Source organism: Cherax quadricarinatus, chromosome 66 (genome assembly GCF_038502225.1).
Source record: "Cherax quadricarinatus isolate ZL_2023a chromosome 66, ASM3850222v1, whole genome shotgun sequence".
In the NCBI taxonomy this organism is placed as follows: domain Eukaryota; kingdom Metazoa; phylum Arthropoda; class Malacostraca; order Decapoda; family Parastacidae; genus Cherax; species Cherax quadricarinatus.
In genome coordinates this window covers 20,269,648-20,283,788 of record NC_091357.1, presented here as the reverse complement: position 1 = coordinate 20,283,788, position 14,141 = coordinate 20,269,648, and the positions used below count along the sequence as shown (strand labels likewise).

Below are 14,141 nucleotides of genomic sequence, written 5' to 3'. Positions count from 1 at the left end.
TACCCACACATCACCCACACCTAACATACCCACATTTAACACCAATACCCACACCTAACATACCCACACAGCACCCACACCTAACATACCCACACAGCACCCACACCTAACATACCCACACAGCACCCACACCTAACATACCCACACAGCACCCACACCTAACATACCCACACAGCACCCACACCTAACATACCCACACAGCACCCACACCTAACATACCCACACAGCACCCACACCTAACATACCCACACAGCACCCACACCTAACACACCCACATTACCACCAATACCCACACCTAACATACCCACACAGCACCCACACCTAACATACCCACACAGCACCCACACCTAACATACCCACATCTAATGCTAATACCCACACAGCACCCACACCTAACATACCCACACAGCACCCACACCTAACATACCCACACGCAGCCATACAGAGCCATGGGTGGATACATCGACTCCCAGACGTGGGAGGTGAGTGCAGTGCCTCATAATACTGTTCATATAGACTTAACATTATTATGTTCTATGACCCCTGTGGCTTAGGTGCCTAATTTTTATTGTAATAATAAATATTATTACTTTGCTCATCCTGTTATATTTTTCAGAAAACATTTCCAAAGTACAGTACTTAATACATATATACTGTAAGATAAGATAAGATAAGATTTCGTTTGGATTTTTAACCCCGGAGGGTTAGCCACCCAGGATAACCCAAGAAAGTCAGTGCGTCATCGAGGACTGTCTAACTTATTTCCATTGGGATCCTATTCTTGTCCCCCAGGATGCGACCCACACCAGTCGACTAACACCCAGGTACCTATTTGCTGCTAGGTGAACAGGACAACAGGTGTAAGGAAACGTGTCGAAATGTTTCCACCCGCCGGGAATCGAACCCGGGCCCTCCGTGTGTGAAGCGGGAGCTTAAGCCACCAGGCCACCGGGCCATCAATTAGTTTAAACACTGAAATATGGGAATACTTCTCATATGATGCAATTTTTTTTTTTTTTTACAAAATTATATGACAGTATATATGTAAGTTTATTTAGGTACAGGTACACATAAGTACAATTCTTATACATAGTAATATACTGCATAATTACAATCGTGCAATAAAAAATGCAAAATAACCACAGGGGAAGTTGAATGATGCCTCTATGCCTTTTGTGTTGCAATCAACACATCATTAGGAGCTTGCAATGTTGCAGAAATAGAGGAGGAAATCTATGCAGATTCGTTCAGGGAAACTACTCCAGAATTCTGGAGAGTCATTTACCTGAGAGAATCTGCCTGGACTTCCATGAACTTGCACCTGTGTGTTTAAGTCATGGATAACCAGACTGACATTCTGCTTATCCAGAAGTGTACACTAAGCCTTTAAATGTTAAGCTACTTCATATTAAGTGCTAAACCCATGTGGGTCATGAAGAGCAACAAGTCATGGAGGCTTGATCCTCCATCTGCTCAGTGAGAGACAGACACACTTCCTATTTGTACTTGCCTATTCTTCTAAAATAATAATCTCACCAGGAGTTGAACCCGAGTCTGCTGCTTTAAGACAGCCGTACTGACCACTGCACCACAGAGCAGTGTTAAATGTTAAGCTACAAGAACTAGTGTTTTTGAGTGTGATGCTTGAGCCCCTTCAAGGTGCTGATCTTCAGATCCTGGGCATTTTGGGAGGGTTAAGCTATATTTTCTGGGACTCTGCCACTTCAGGGTTTTGAGGTACAGCTACTATGCCTCTTGCATGCATTGAGGTACAAAGTGCTGGGGTTATAGGATATGGGAGATACCTTTATTGGATCACACAGTGACTGAAACAAGAGTAGTGTCTTGTGGCTCACTTGGTAGCCACTTACCTCACACACTGATGGTTCATGGTTCAATCCCCAGCACAAATGGAAACATTGAGTATGTTTCCTTACACACCTGCTGCCCCTGTTCACCTAGCAGTTAGTAGGTATCTGGGTGTTAGATGACTTGTGGGTTGCATCCTGGAGAAGAGGATTAAAGGATTCCAATGGATAAGACAGTCTTCAATGGCTTCCTGACTTTATTGGGTTATCCTGGGTTAATACTACTTACTAACCATCCAGCTTAATAATTTAAGCAAAATTGCCATCGTCTTAATGCATGCCAGAAGCTTTTAAACATAAAAATGGCCTACATTTGTGCCTAAATGAGATGCATTAAAAATCATTAATTCTGTTTAGCTTTGATAGGTTAACCAAGATTAAATCATCATTCCTTATTACTATTGTATGCCTATATCTGTAATAATAATTAACTTAAGTTATTGTATAATATTATTATATCATTATTATTATTAGTTTATCATTATATTCATGGAGAAGCTTTAAGCCTGTTGTAATAGAATTATGAACAGTATAACAATATAAAAAATGTAAATACTGTATAAGCAAAATATATCTCTCATTCCCTAGTTTGGTCATTATTACATACAAAATACTCAAACAAGTGTATAATTATTTTAATCAGTTTTTTTTAGTCAAGACTTGATTAGAAGTATTATTTCTAATACATTCTTCTTTATTTATTGTAATTTTCATTCTTTCAACTAAGGGCTGCACCTGTACTTATCTAATGTCTGATCTCTTAGGCCTGGCTTGAATCGTATGAGGTATTGTGGGACAATACGTCTCTCGTCTTCGTGGCATCAGTAATACTCTCACTGGTTTTGGTTGTTGCCACCTGGCTGATGAACACCCCACACCACAGCAGTAACCATGGGCAGCAGAACAAGGGTGAGATGGAAAAATTGAAGGATATTCAGGAAATGAATTTAGAAGGAGACTCGGAACAAGAGTTGGAGGAGGAAAATGAAAAGGTTGGTAGACAGCAACCACCCAGGGAAGTACTACCGTCCTGCCAGATGACTGTGAAACAGAAACCTGTAACTGTTTTACATGATGGTAGGATTGCTGGTGTCTTTTTCTGTCTCATAAACACGCTAGATAACAGGGATATCTTGCTACTCCAACTTACACTTTGGTCACACTTCAGACATGCACATGCATATATATATACATACATCTAGGTTTTTCTCCTTTTTCTACATAGCTCTTGTTCTTCTTTATTTCTTCTATTGTCCATGGGGAAGTGGAAAAGAATCTTTCCTCCGTAAGCCATGCGTGTCATATGAGGCGACTAAAATGCCGGGAGCAATGGGCTAGTAACCCCTTCTGTAGACATTTACTAAAAAAGAGAAGAAGAAAAACTTTATAAAACTGGGATGCTTGAATGTGCGTGGATGTAGTGCAGATGACAAGAAACAGATGATTGCTGATGTTATGAATGAAAAGAAGTTGGATCTCCTGGCCCTAAGCGAAACAAAGCTGAAGGGCGTAGGGGAGTTTCGGTGGGGGGAAATAAATGGGATTAAATTTGGAGTATCTGAGAGAGTTAGAGCAAAGGAAGGGGTAGCAGTAATGTTGAATGATCAGTTATGGAAGGAGAAAAGAGAATATGAATGTGTAAATGCAAGAATTATGTGGATTAAAGTAAAGGTTGGATGCGAGAAGTGGGTCATAATATGCGTGTATGCACCTGGAGAAGAGAGCAATGCAGAGGAGAGAGAGAGATTTTGGGAGATGTTAAGTGAATGTATAGGAGCCTTTGAACCAAGTGAGAGAGTAATTGTGGTAGGGGACCTGAATGCTAAAGTAGGAGAAACTTTTAGAGAGGGTGTGGTAGGTAAGTTTGGGGTGCCAGGTGTAAATGATAATGGGAGCCCTTTGATTGAACTTTGTATAGAAAGGGGTTTAGTTATAGGTAATACATATTTTAAGAAAAAGAGGATAAATAAGTATACAAGATATGATGTAGGGCAAAATGACAGTAGTTTGTTGGATTATGTATTGGTAGATAAAAGACTGTTGAGTAGACTTCAGGATGTACATGTTTATAGAGGGGCCACAGATATATCAGATCACTTTCTAGTTGTAGCTACACTGAGAGTAAAAGGTAGATGGGATACAAGGAGAATAGAAGCATCAGGGAAGAGAGAGGTGAAGGTTTATAAACTAAAAGAGGAGGCAGTTAGGGAAAGATATAAACAGCTATTGGAGGATAGATGGGCTAATGAGAGCATAGGCAATGGGGTCGAAGAGGTATGGGGTAGGTTTAAAAATGTAGTGTTAAGAGTGTTCAGCAGAAGTTTGTGGTTACAGGAAAGTGGGTGCGGGAGGGAAGAGGAGCGATTGGTGGAATGATGATGTAAAGAGAGTAGTAAGGGAGAAAAAGTTAGCATATGAGAAGTTTTTACAAAGTAGAAGTGATGCAAGGAGGGAAGAGTATATGGAGAAAAAGAGAGAGGTTAAGAGAGTGGTGAAGCAATGTAAAAAGAGAGCAAATGAGAGAGTGGGTGAGATGTTATCAACAAATTTTGTTGAAAATAAGAAAAAGTTTTGGAGTGAGATTAACAAGTTAAGGAAGCCTAGAGAACAAATGGATTTGTCAGTTAAAAATAGGAGAGGAGAGTTATTAAATGGAGAGTTAGAGGTATTGGGAAGATGGAATATTTTGAGGAATTGTTAAATGTTGATGAAGATAGGGAAGCTGTGATTTCGTGTATAGGGCAAGGAGGAATAACATCTTGTAGGAGTGAGGAAGAACCAGTTGTGAGTGTGGGGGAAGTTCGTGAGGCAGTAGGTAAAATGAAAGGGGGTAAGGCAGCCGGGATTGATGGGATAAAGATAGAAATGTTAAAAGCAGGTGGGGATATAGTTTTGGAGTGGTTGGTGCAATTATTTAATAAATGTATGAAAGAGGGTAAGGTACCTAGGGATTGGCAGAGAGCATGCATAGTTCCTTTGTATAAAGGCAAAGGGGACAAAAGAGAGTGCAAAAATTATAGGGGGATAAGTCTGTTGAGTATACCTGGTAAAGTGTATGGTAGAGTTATTATTGAAAGAATTAAAAGTAAGACTGAGAATAGGATAGCAGATGAACAAGGAGGCTTTAGGAAAGGTAGGGGGTGTGTGGACCAGGTGTTTACAGTGAAACATATAAGTGAACAGTATTTAGATAAGGCTAAAGAGGTCTTTGTGGCATTTATGGATTTGGAAAAGGCGTATGACAGGGTGGATAGGGGGGCAATGTGGCAGATGTTGCAGGTGTATGGTGTAGGAGCTAGGTTACTGAAAGCAGTGAAGAGTTTTTACGAGGATAGTGAAGCTCAAGTTGGAGTACATAGGAAAGAGGGAAATTATTTCCCAGTAAAAGTAGGCCTTAGACGGGGATGTGTGATGTCACCGTGGTTGTTTAATATATTTATAGATGGGGTTGTAAGAGAAGTAAATGCGAGGGTCTTGACAAGAGGCATGGAGTTAAAAGATAAGGAATCACACATAAAGTGGGAGTTGTCACAGTTGCTCTTTGCTGATGACACTGTGCTCTTGGGAGATTCTGAAGAGAAGTTGCAGATTGGTGGATGAATTTGGTAGGGTGTGCAAAAGAAGAAAATTAAAAGTGAATACAGGAAAGAGTAAGGTTATGAGGATAAAAATATTAGGTGATGAAAGATTGGATATCAGATTGGAGGGAGAGAGTATGGAGGAGGTGAATGTATTCAGATATTTGGGAGTGGACGTGTCAGCGGATGGGTCTATGAAGGATGAAGTGAATCATAGAATTGATGAGGGGAAAAGGGTGAGTGGTGCACTTAGGAGTCTGTGGAGACAAAGAACTTTGTCCTTGGAGGCAGAGGGGAATGTATGAGAGTATAGTTTTACCAACACTCTTATATGGGTGTGAATCATGGGTGATGAATGTTGCAGTGAGGAGAAGGCTGGAGGCAGTGGAGATGTCATGTCTGAGGGCAATGTGTGGTGTGAATATAATGCAGAGAATTCGTAGTTTGGAAGTTAGGAGGAGGTGCGGGATTACCAAAACTGTTGTCCAGAGGGCTGAGGAAGGGTTGTTGAGGTGGTTCGGACATGTAGAGAGAATGGAGCGAAACAGAATGACTTCAAGAGTGTATCAGTCTGTAGTGGAAGGAAGGCGGGGTAGGGGTCGGCCTAGGAAAGGTTGGAGGGAGGGGGTAAAGGAGGTTTTGTGTGCGAGGGGCTTGGACTTCCAGCAGGCGTGCGTGAGCGTGTTTGATAGGAGTGAATGGAGACGAATGGTTTTTAATACTTGACATGCTGTTGGAGTGTGAGCAAAGTAACATTTATGAAGGGGTTCAGGGAAACCGGCAGGCCGAACTTGAGTCCTGGAGATGGGAAGTACAGTGCCTGCACTCTGAAGGAGGGGTGTTAATGTTGCAGTTTAAAAACTGTAGTGTAAAGCACCCTTCTGGCAAGACAGTGATGGAGTGAATGATGGTGAAAGTTTTTCTTTTTCAGGCCACCCTGCCTTGGTGAGAATCGGCCAGTGTGATAATAAAAAAAAAATAATAAGAACAGTGAAGTGCATAGTTAAAGTTTAAATGGCTACATGAGAAATGACAAAAGAGTGTAAAATAGGTGAAAGGCTATGAGCAATGATAAGGATGACTAAAACAATATATGCAGAAGATGAAGCACAAATAAAGAGAGTATGAGAAAAGCTTATTTGTTTAGAACACATTTTTAGCACTTAGTTATTTTTTTTTATTAACACAATAGCCATTTTCCACCAAGGTAGGGTGGCCCAAAAAAGAAAAACTTTCATCATCATTCACTCCATCACTGTCTTGCCAGAGGTGCACTTACACCACAGTTATAAAATTCCAACATTAACACCCCACCTCGCTTATTTATGATTATAAAAATAATAATTAACACTCTATGAAGCACCATATGAAGCATTCTAGCAGGTGGCCATCAGTATACTGCCTGGTGTCACTACAGTATTGATTTCCCATCTCCAGCTATCCACTACAAATTAAGGAGTATTGATATCTTGATGCGTTCCTGTCATATAGATTATCCGAAGACATGATAATTTTTCTCTTTGTTTTTGTTCAATAGTTGTATCCCAAAAGATTGTGAACATATTAAGCAATAAGGATTTGTGAACATATTAAGCAATATTATATATAAGCATATTTAATGGTAGCTATATATATACTGTATGGTCTTCACCCTTCAAAGGGGAGGGGTGTCTTGATGCTGGTGAAGGGCTCTTGATCCTTCCTTGGGTCAAACCTGATTGCAGCCCATTCCCCTGAAATTGTATGGCCCTCTATAGGTTTAGCACTTACTTCCTGAGGTGGTTTGGGCATTTAAAGAGGGTGGAATACAAGAGGATGTATAAGGTTGGGATGGACAGTAAAGTAAAGTAAAGAAAGAATGGGTAGAAAGGGTTGGAGGGAGGGGGTAAAGAAGGTTTTAAGTGCTAGTGGCTTGAGCATCCAGCACGCTTGTGTGAATGCTAGATTGGAGTGAATGGAGATACTGTACTGTAATTGATGTACTGTAGTGTGAGATAGTTAACATTTATGAAGAGATTCAGGAAAACCAGTTAGCCAGACTTGAGTCCTGGAGGCAAGGAGTACAGTGCTTGCACACAGAAGGACGGGTGGAGTTATTGCAGTTCAAGGGGTCATTTAAGTTATGATATTTGTGCACTTCTGACAAGACATCTATTGAGTAGTGAATACTTTTTTTTTCTTTATCGGGTCACCCTACCTCAGTGACAGATAGCCGGTGTTAAAAAATGCAATGGTTGGGTGTGAGTAAGACCTACCTAGGATGAACAAGTAGGTCTACTGCAGTGCTCCTTTATTCACACGTTTGTTAATTGTTTTGTCTGCTATTTATCTGTTTTTGTCATAAATATTGTGAAGGTTTCTGTGCGATTTTTAAATTTTCAATACCTTTTTCCCAGTTCTGGTTAAAATACATTTTGCATCAGAACCATTTAATCCTTTTGAAGGTCCCTCAAAAAGTAGGACTTTTGGCAAGTCAGGTGTCAGCCTTTACATGCTGTCAGGTTATATTTGAATGTTTGTGGTACTTGTTTTCTTGCTTCATGGTGCAGCTGATGTCTTATTAATTGTACAACTGTGAAACTGAATTGCAATCCAATGGATATATATACACAAATAACCCGCACATAAAAGAGAGAAGCTTGCGACGACGTTTCGGTCCGACTTGGACCATTTACAAAGTCACACTAACCAGAAGTGGAGCAGGACGGCTATATATAGGCAGGAAGAGGTGGTGGTAGTAGTAGTAGTACAAGAATGGTATATAATACCGACAAGATGAAATATACATAGCTGAAATATTACCAGCAAATCATAAGTACATAGTTGTACAGTACATGTATATGATTAACCCTTGGTGGAGGAGAATTCTTGAAAGCAGCATTAAAAGGTACTGATAAAGGAAAATATTTATTCTTTTATATTATTTTTTTTTTTTAACATGAGTAATCTGCCATCTTTGACTTGCTTTCATAAAGTTACTTATATTTTTTTAATTCACCACATTATTATTATAATCAAGGGGAAGCGCTAAACCCGTAAGATTATACAGCGCCTGGGGGGGAATGTGGAAGGCATTCAGGCTTAATTCGGGGAACTGGAGCACAGATCTAATTCCCTAAACCAAGAGCCCCTCACCAACATCAAGGAACCTTCCCTGAGGGGTTAATTCACCACAGTAAATCAGTTGTTGAAAAAGTTGTCAAATGTACTTATTGTACTTGGGTTTTATTAACATCCAATCATGTGTTTCTTGTACATATCAGTTCTTCACAAAAATCCATTCTTACTTATTTTTGTAACTTGTATAGAAACTTTGTTTCATTTCTTATACTATCCTCATTTGCTTTTATATTCACATTCATTACCTTTGTTTAGGTATTTTATTTTTAGCTTATTAAGTTCACTTCAGTTCACTGGTCACCAAAAATCCTTCACTTGTCAGAAAATTGTATTTACACCAAATCATTTATTATGTAATCATTCTGCTACATTTTTCTTTCTCATGTTATCACACAAATATTTCTCAGTTTACGTTCTTTTGTAATATTATGTTCACTTTCCAGAGTATCGAGAAATTGTTGGAGATGAATCAGTGTTTTCCTGGGGAGATGAGGAAGGTACCACGACGGGTCTTGGAGAAAACTGTCGAGAAGCAAATGAGTGAGGAACAGAGACAGGCAGAAAGGGAGTAAGCAAGAGATGGATTATGTTTTATCACTATGTTCAATGTAATATATAATATACAGTACATAAGAGTAGTAGTAGTAGTGTTATAGTCTATGTCTAATTCATATATTGTAGCAGTACTGCAGTACTAATTGACCAGTATGAGTTTATCACTCTTTTTAATATATTAAGGCATTAAAAATACATTTAATAATTCTTAAATTAACTTTTTTATTATTATGGATCTATATTCATGGTTTTTAATGATACTTCATTTTATACTGATTTTGTATGCAATTATAAATAAAAATTTAAAAAATAGGGAAGCAAATGGTAGATGTAGCTAAAATAAGTACAGTAACATAATTTATTCCTTTAAAGGGTACAATCTCAGCAGTTGGCAGCCATTTTCAAGATGATGCAAGACCAAGAGGATAAATTTGGACAGACAACAATCGATGAAATAAAGGACCAAATGAAGCTGTATTGCAGTTAACTGGATTCATCAAAGGGATACAGCTCAGTCCTATTTATTGCACTATAATCCCTAAAAAATGTATAATTCATTTGAGCAGAGATAAACTGCAGATTCTTTGATTAATTCTTTTAAAGTGTTTCTTTTGGGTCACCCTGCCTTGGTGGGAGACGGCCAGTGTGTTGAAAAAAAAACATACTTATTTATATATACGTACATATTTGAATGTATACATATATTTTGGACACAAATGAGATGCTAAGCACACAGTAGGCTTAGAATATTTATTGCTCTTGTACCAGAGTTTGGCAGATATTCTGTGTTCGTGTTTGTGTGTGCACACAGTAGTCATGTGTTAAGTGATCTAGAGAAATTAGCTTTCTCATAGCATAAACAAGTACCAGTCCAAGATATTCTTGGCCACTGATTTGCATACAGGCAGAGTTTCTGTAATGTGAGTGCAAGAACACTTAGCTCTGGGAACAAGCAGAATTCAAACCCATGACAAGCCAGTCAGTGTTTTACTACTAGACCACACAGGCTTAGTAAAATTCATCCAATTTTATAAAGTGGATGTCCTCTTAATCACCTAGATAGGAACTGGAGGAATGGTTTGTTAACTGAATTACATTTTCCTCATAGAAGCACATGCTGTAACTTGGGAACAGGACAGAGACAATAATATTCCGTAATCTGGTTAGCTGGATTTGAGTCCTGGAGGTGGGAAGTACAATGCCTGCACTTGAAAAGGGGTTTGGGATATTTGCTGTTTAAAGTGACATCTAAACTGTTGTATCTGTATGGCTCTGCATAGACAGTGATTGTGTGAATGATGGTGAAAGTTTCTTTTTTTCTGGGTCACCCTACCTCAGTGGGAGACAGCCAGCCTGTTAAAAAATAAAACTTTACAGTAGTCGATGGTGTTACTTTTCTCAGTAATTTGATGATTTATATTTCGTGTGTTGTGCTTTTGTAGCTGTATAGCCCTTGTGGTTTAGTGCTTCTTTGAGATTCTTCTTTCTTTCAACACACTGGCCATATCCCACCGAGGCGGGGTGGCCCAAAAGGAAAAACAAAAGTTTCTCCTTTTACATTTAGTAATATATACAGGAGAAGGGGCTACTAGCCCCTTGCTCCCGGCATTTTAGTCGCCTCTTACAATACGTATGGCTTATGGAGGAAGAATTCTGTTCCACTTCCCCATGGAGGTAAGAGGAAATAAACAAGAACAAGAAGAAAGAAAATAGAAGAAAACCCAGAGAGGTGTGTATATATTGCTTGTACATGTATGCGTAGTGTGACCTAAGTGCAAGTAGAAGTAGCAAGACGTACCTGAAATCTTGCATGTGTATGAGGCAAAAAAAGACACCAGCAATCCTACCATCGTGTAAAACAATTACAGGCTTCCATTTTACACTCACTTGGCAGGACGGTAGTACCTCCCTGGGCAGTTGCTGTCTACCAACCTACTACCTAGGTTCTTTGAGATTATAATAATAATATGCTTTTGTAAAACAAAAGGAAAGGGGGTGCATAACACCATTATGCTTCTTCTATGAAGGTAGGGAGAAGTGGTGGGAGGTACAGTATGTAATATGACAACCCCTTTCTCACAGACGTGAACAGATTTGTTCTTTGAGATGGGGAGAGGCCACAACCTTGTATCTGGCAGTTGTATGAACACAGAGGATTAATTAACCCTTAAACTGTCCAAATGTAGATCTATGTTTGCACGCGTAGCACTCTGAACGTAGATCTAAATTTTTTTTTTACATGTTTATGGAGAAAATCGAAGTTGGAGCACTATACCCGCAAACGTAGATCTATGTTTGGACAGTTAAATGGATTGGGAGGGTTCCAAGTTTTTCTTTGTAGTTACTGTATTTGAAAATTTATGTGAACGGTTGTTAAGCAAAGGTGTACTAAATTTCTGTACACTAAACAGTTTAGTATGTGCCCCACCATGACCACAATTGCAAGTTTTTATGGATGCATCTCACAGCCAGAGATGAGATCTAGTTCAAGTTCTGGGTTTAGCGCTTCTTTTTGATTCTAATAAGAATGATTGTGTGAATGATGGTGAGTGTTGAATGATGGGAAAAGTGTTTGTTTTGGGTCACCCTGCTCAGTGGGAAATGGCCAACGTGTGAAAAAAAAATAATAGCTAAAGTTCCTCAAATCCTTTATCATTGACTTGTAAAAATGGTAAACGCGATTTTTGCGGGTCATTGCAAATTGCTTTGAAGGTGCAAGAGTTAGATCTCGTTGCTACAGTGCGAGTGCAAAATTTGTAAATGGAAACTTGGCTTTGTGGTTAAGGGTTAACTCCTAATGTGCAGTAATGCCTAGTTATCCGAATCTTGAGACTGTGCAGTCTAGTAAAGCACTAGTCTACAAGTTTAATGACTAACTTGCCTTGAGTAGGTCCTGCCTGTTCCCCAGAGTTGTTTATGATCTTGTTATACTGTAGTATATGATTTTCATGAAAAACATGAATTTCACGAGTTTATCGATAAGGCCATACTTGTTACACGACCAACCAATTTTCTACATCTTGCCTACCTTCTACTAAAATAATAAGCATGAAGATCAAGGCAACTTTAGATATTTTTATGTCAAGGTAACTGTTAACAATAATTAATGCACAAATTACACTGCTGGAAGGTGAATAAACTATAGTATTGTCTAGTAGGGAATGTCTATTGACTACATTAGCATTAAAATTTTTATTTGTATCACGCATGACCCATCAAAGGTGGGGGTACGTTGATGCTTGAAGGGTTTTTAATCCAAGGAATTGGATCTACCCTCCCTTTCCTTGGATCTAACCAGATTATCTCCCATCCCCTTCTGATCTAATACTTGCCCATCAAAATAATAAAGATGAGCACAAGGGTGATATACTTGTAGCTCTTGCAGAAAGCATCGATTGTCATCAGGGAAGGTTCTTCCTGCTGGTGAGGAGGCTCTTCATCTGAGGAATTGAACCTGCCTCCCATTTCCCAAGGTGCTATATAACCCCTACAGGTTGAAGATCCCTCACAATTATGATAGTCAATAGAAAGTAGGTACATAAATATATTTTAATTGAAATGAGCCTGTGAAAGAAGAAAATTTTTATTCATTTTGGGTTGTACTGTTTTGTTGGTAATCTTAAGAATATTTTAAAATCAAACCCAGTTATCATATTTAACTTCATTACATTATTATTATCATTATAATCAAGGGGGAAGCGCTAAACCCAGAGGATTATACAGCGCCTGGGGAGGGGATGTGGAAGGCATTCAGGCTTAATTCGGGGAACTGGAGCACAGATCCAATTCCCTAAATCAAGAGCCCCTCACCAACATCAAGGAACCTTCCTTGAGGGGAACTTCATTACAGAAAGATCTTTTATTCCTCTTGACCCTTGTGGGTTTATTACTTAGGTCTGGTTTTAATATTCCTCTTGGTTCCATAAGCTACCATCTTAAATCCAGCCAAGGTTTGACTGGATTTAAGAGGTCAGAGTCCCAAATCAAGAGCCCCTTCACTGTGTTTAGGGAAATCCTTGAAGGGGTAATACGCTGAGCCTTTATTTGGTTTTCCAGTTCTACAACTACAGAAATTAGGCCAAGGAAAACAAAAATAGTAACATGCACCATAAGGCTACCATTCAGTATGTATTTTTGTAGGTACTAGTCAGTCATTATTGCAGGATAAGTCAGCTTGGCATGAAGTGCCAACCTGCAAAACAATTCTTAAAAATATTATCCAAAGATTAGGTGATGAAGGATTGGATATCAGATTGGAGGGAGAGAGTATGGAGGAGGTGAATGTATTCAGATATTTGGGAGTGGACGTGTCAGCAGATGGGTCTATGAAAGATGAGGTGAATCATAGAATTGATGAGGGGAAAAGGGTGAGCGGTGCACTTAGGAGTCTGTGGAGACAAAGAACTTTGTCCATGGAAGCAAAGAGGGGAATGTATGAGAGTATAGTTTTTCCAACACTCCTGTATGGGTGTGAAGCATGGGTGATGAATGTTGCAGCGAGGAGAAGGCTGGAGACAGTGGAGATGTCATGTCTGAGGGCAATGTGTGGTGTGAATATAATGCAGAGAATTTGTAGTTTGGAAGTTAGGAGGAGGTGCGGGATTACCAAAACTGTTGTCCAGAGGGCTGAGGAAGGGTTGTTGAGGTGGTTCGGACATGTAGAGAGAATGGAGCAAAACAGAATGACTTCAAGAGTGTATCAGTCTGTAGTGGAAGGAAGGTGGGGTAGGGGTCGGCCTAGGAAAGGTTGGAGGGAGGGGGTAAAGGAGGTTTTGTGTGCGAGGGGCTTGGACTTCCAGCAGGCATGCGTGAGCGTGTTTGATAGGAGTGAATGGAGACGAATGGTTTTTAATACTTGACGTGCTGTTGGAGTGTGAGCAAAGTAACATTTATGAAGGGGTTCAGGGAAACCGGCAGGCCGGACTTGAGTCCTGGAGATGGGAAGTACAGTGCCTGCACTCTGAAGGAGGGGTGTTAATGTTGCAGTTTAAAAACTGTAGTGTAAAGCACCCTTCTGGCA

The 14,141-nt window shown here is 39.6% G+C and overlaps 1 protein-coding gene across 1 annotated transcript; it reads left to right on the top strand.

Moving 5' to 3' along the window:
* The first annotated feature begins 299 nt into the window (after nt 1–299).
* LOC128705509 (matrix-remodeling-associated protein 7) lies at nt 300–10,309 on the top strand. The gene is made up of 4 exons (XM_053800674.2): nt 300–482; nt 2,633–2,860; nt 9,010–9,134; nt 9,494–10,309. Exons 1-4 carry the CDS (start codon nt 450–452, stop codon nt 9,606–9,608), a joined length of 501 nt encoding a protein of 166 aa, XP_053656649.1. The 5' UTR covers nt 300–449; the 3' UTR covers nt 9,609–10,309.
* The last annotated feature ends 3,832 nt before the right edge of the window (nt 10,310–14,141 follow it).

Bases quoted from the DNA above. Each gene is read 5' to 3' on its own strand.
- LOC128705509 (XM_053800674.2), top strand. From the start codon at position 450: ATGGGTGGATACATCGACTCCCAGACGTGGGAG. The intron at 483-2,632 runs GTGAGTGCAGTG...CTGATCTCTTAG, and splicing joins TCGACTCCCAGACGTGGGAG to GCCTGGCTTGAATCGTATGA. The intron at 2,861-9,009 runs GTTGGTAGACAG...TTCACTTTCCAG, and splicing joins TGGAGGAGGAAAATGAAAAG to AGTATCGAGAAATTGTTGGA.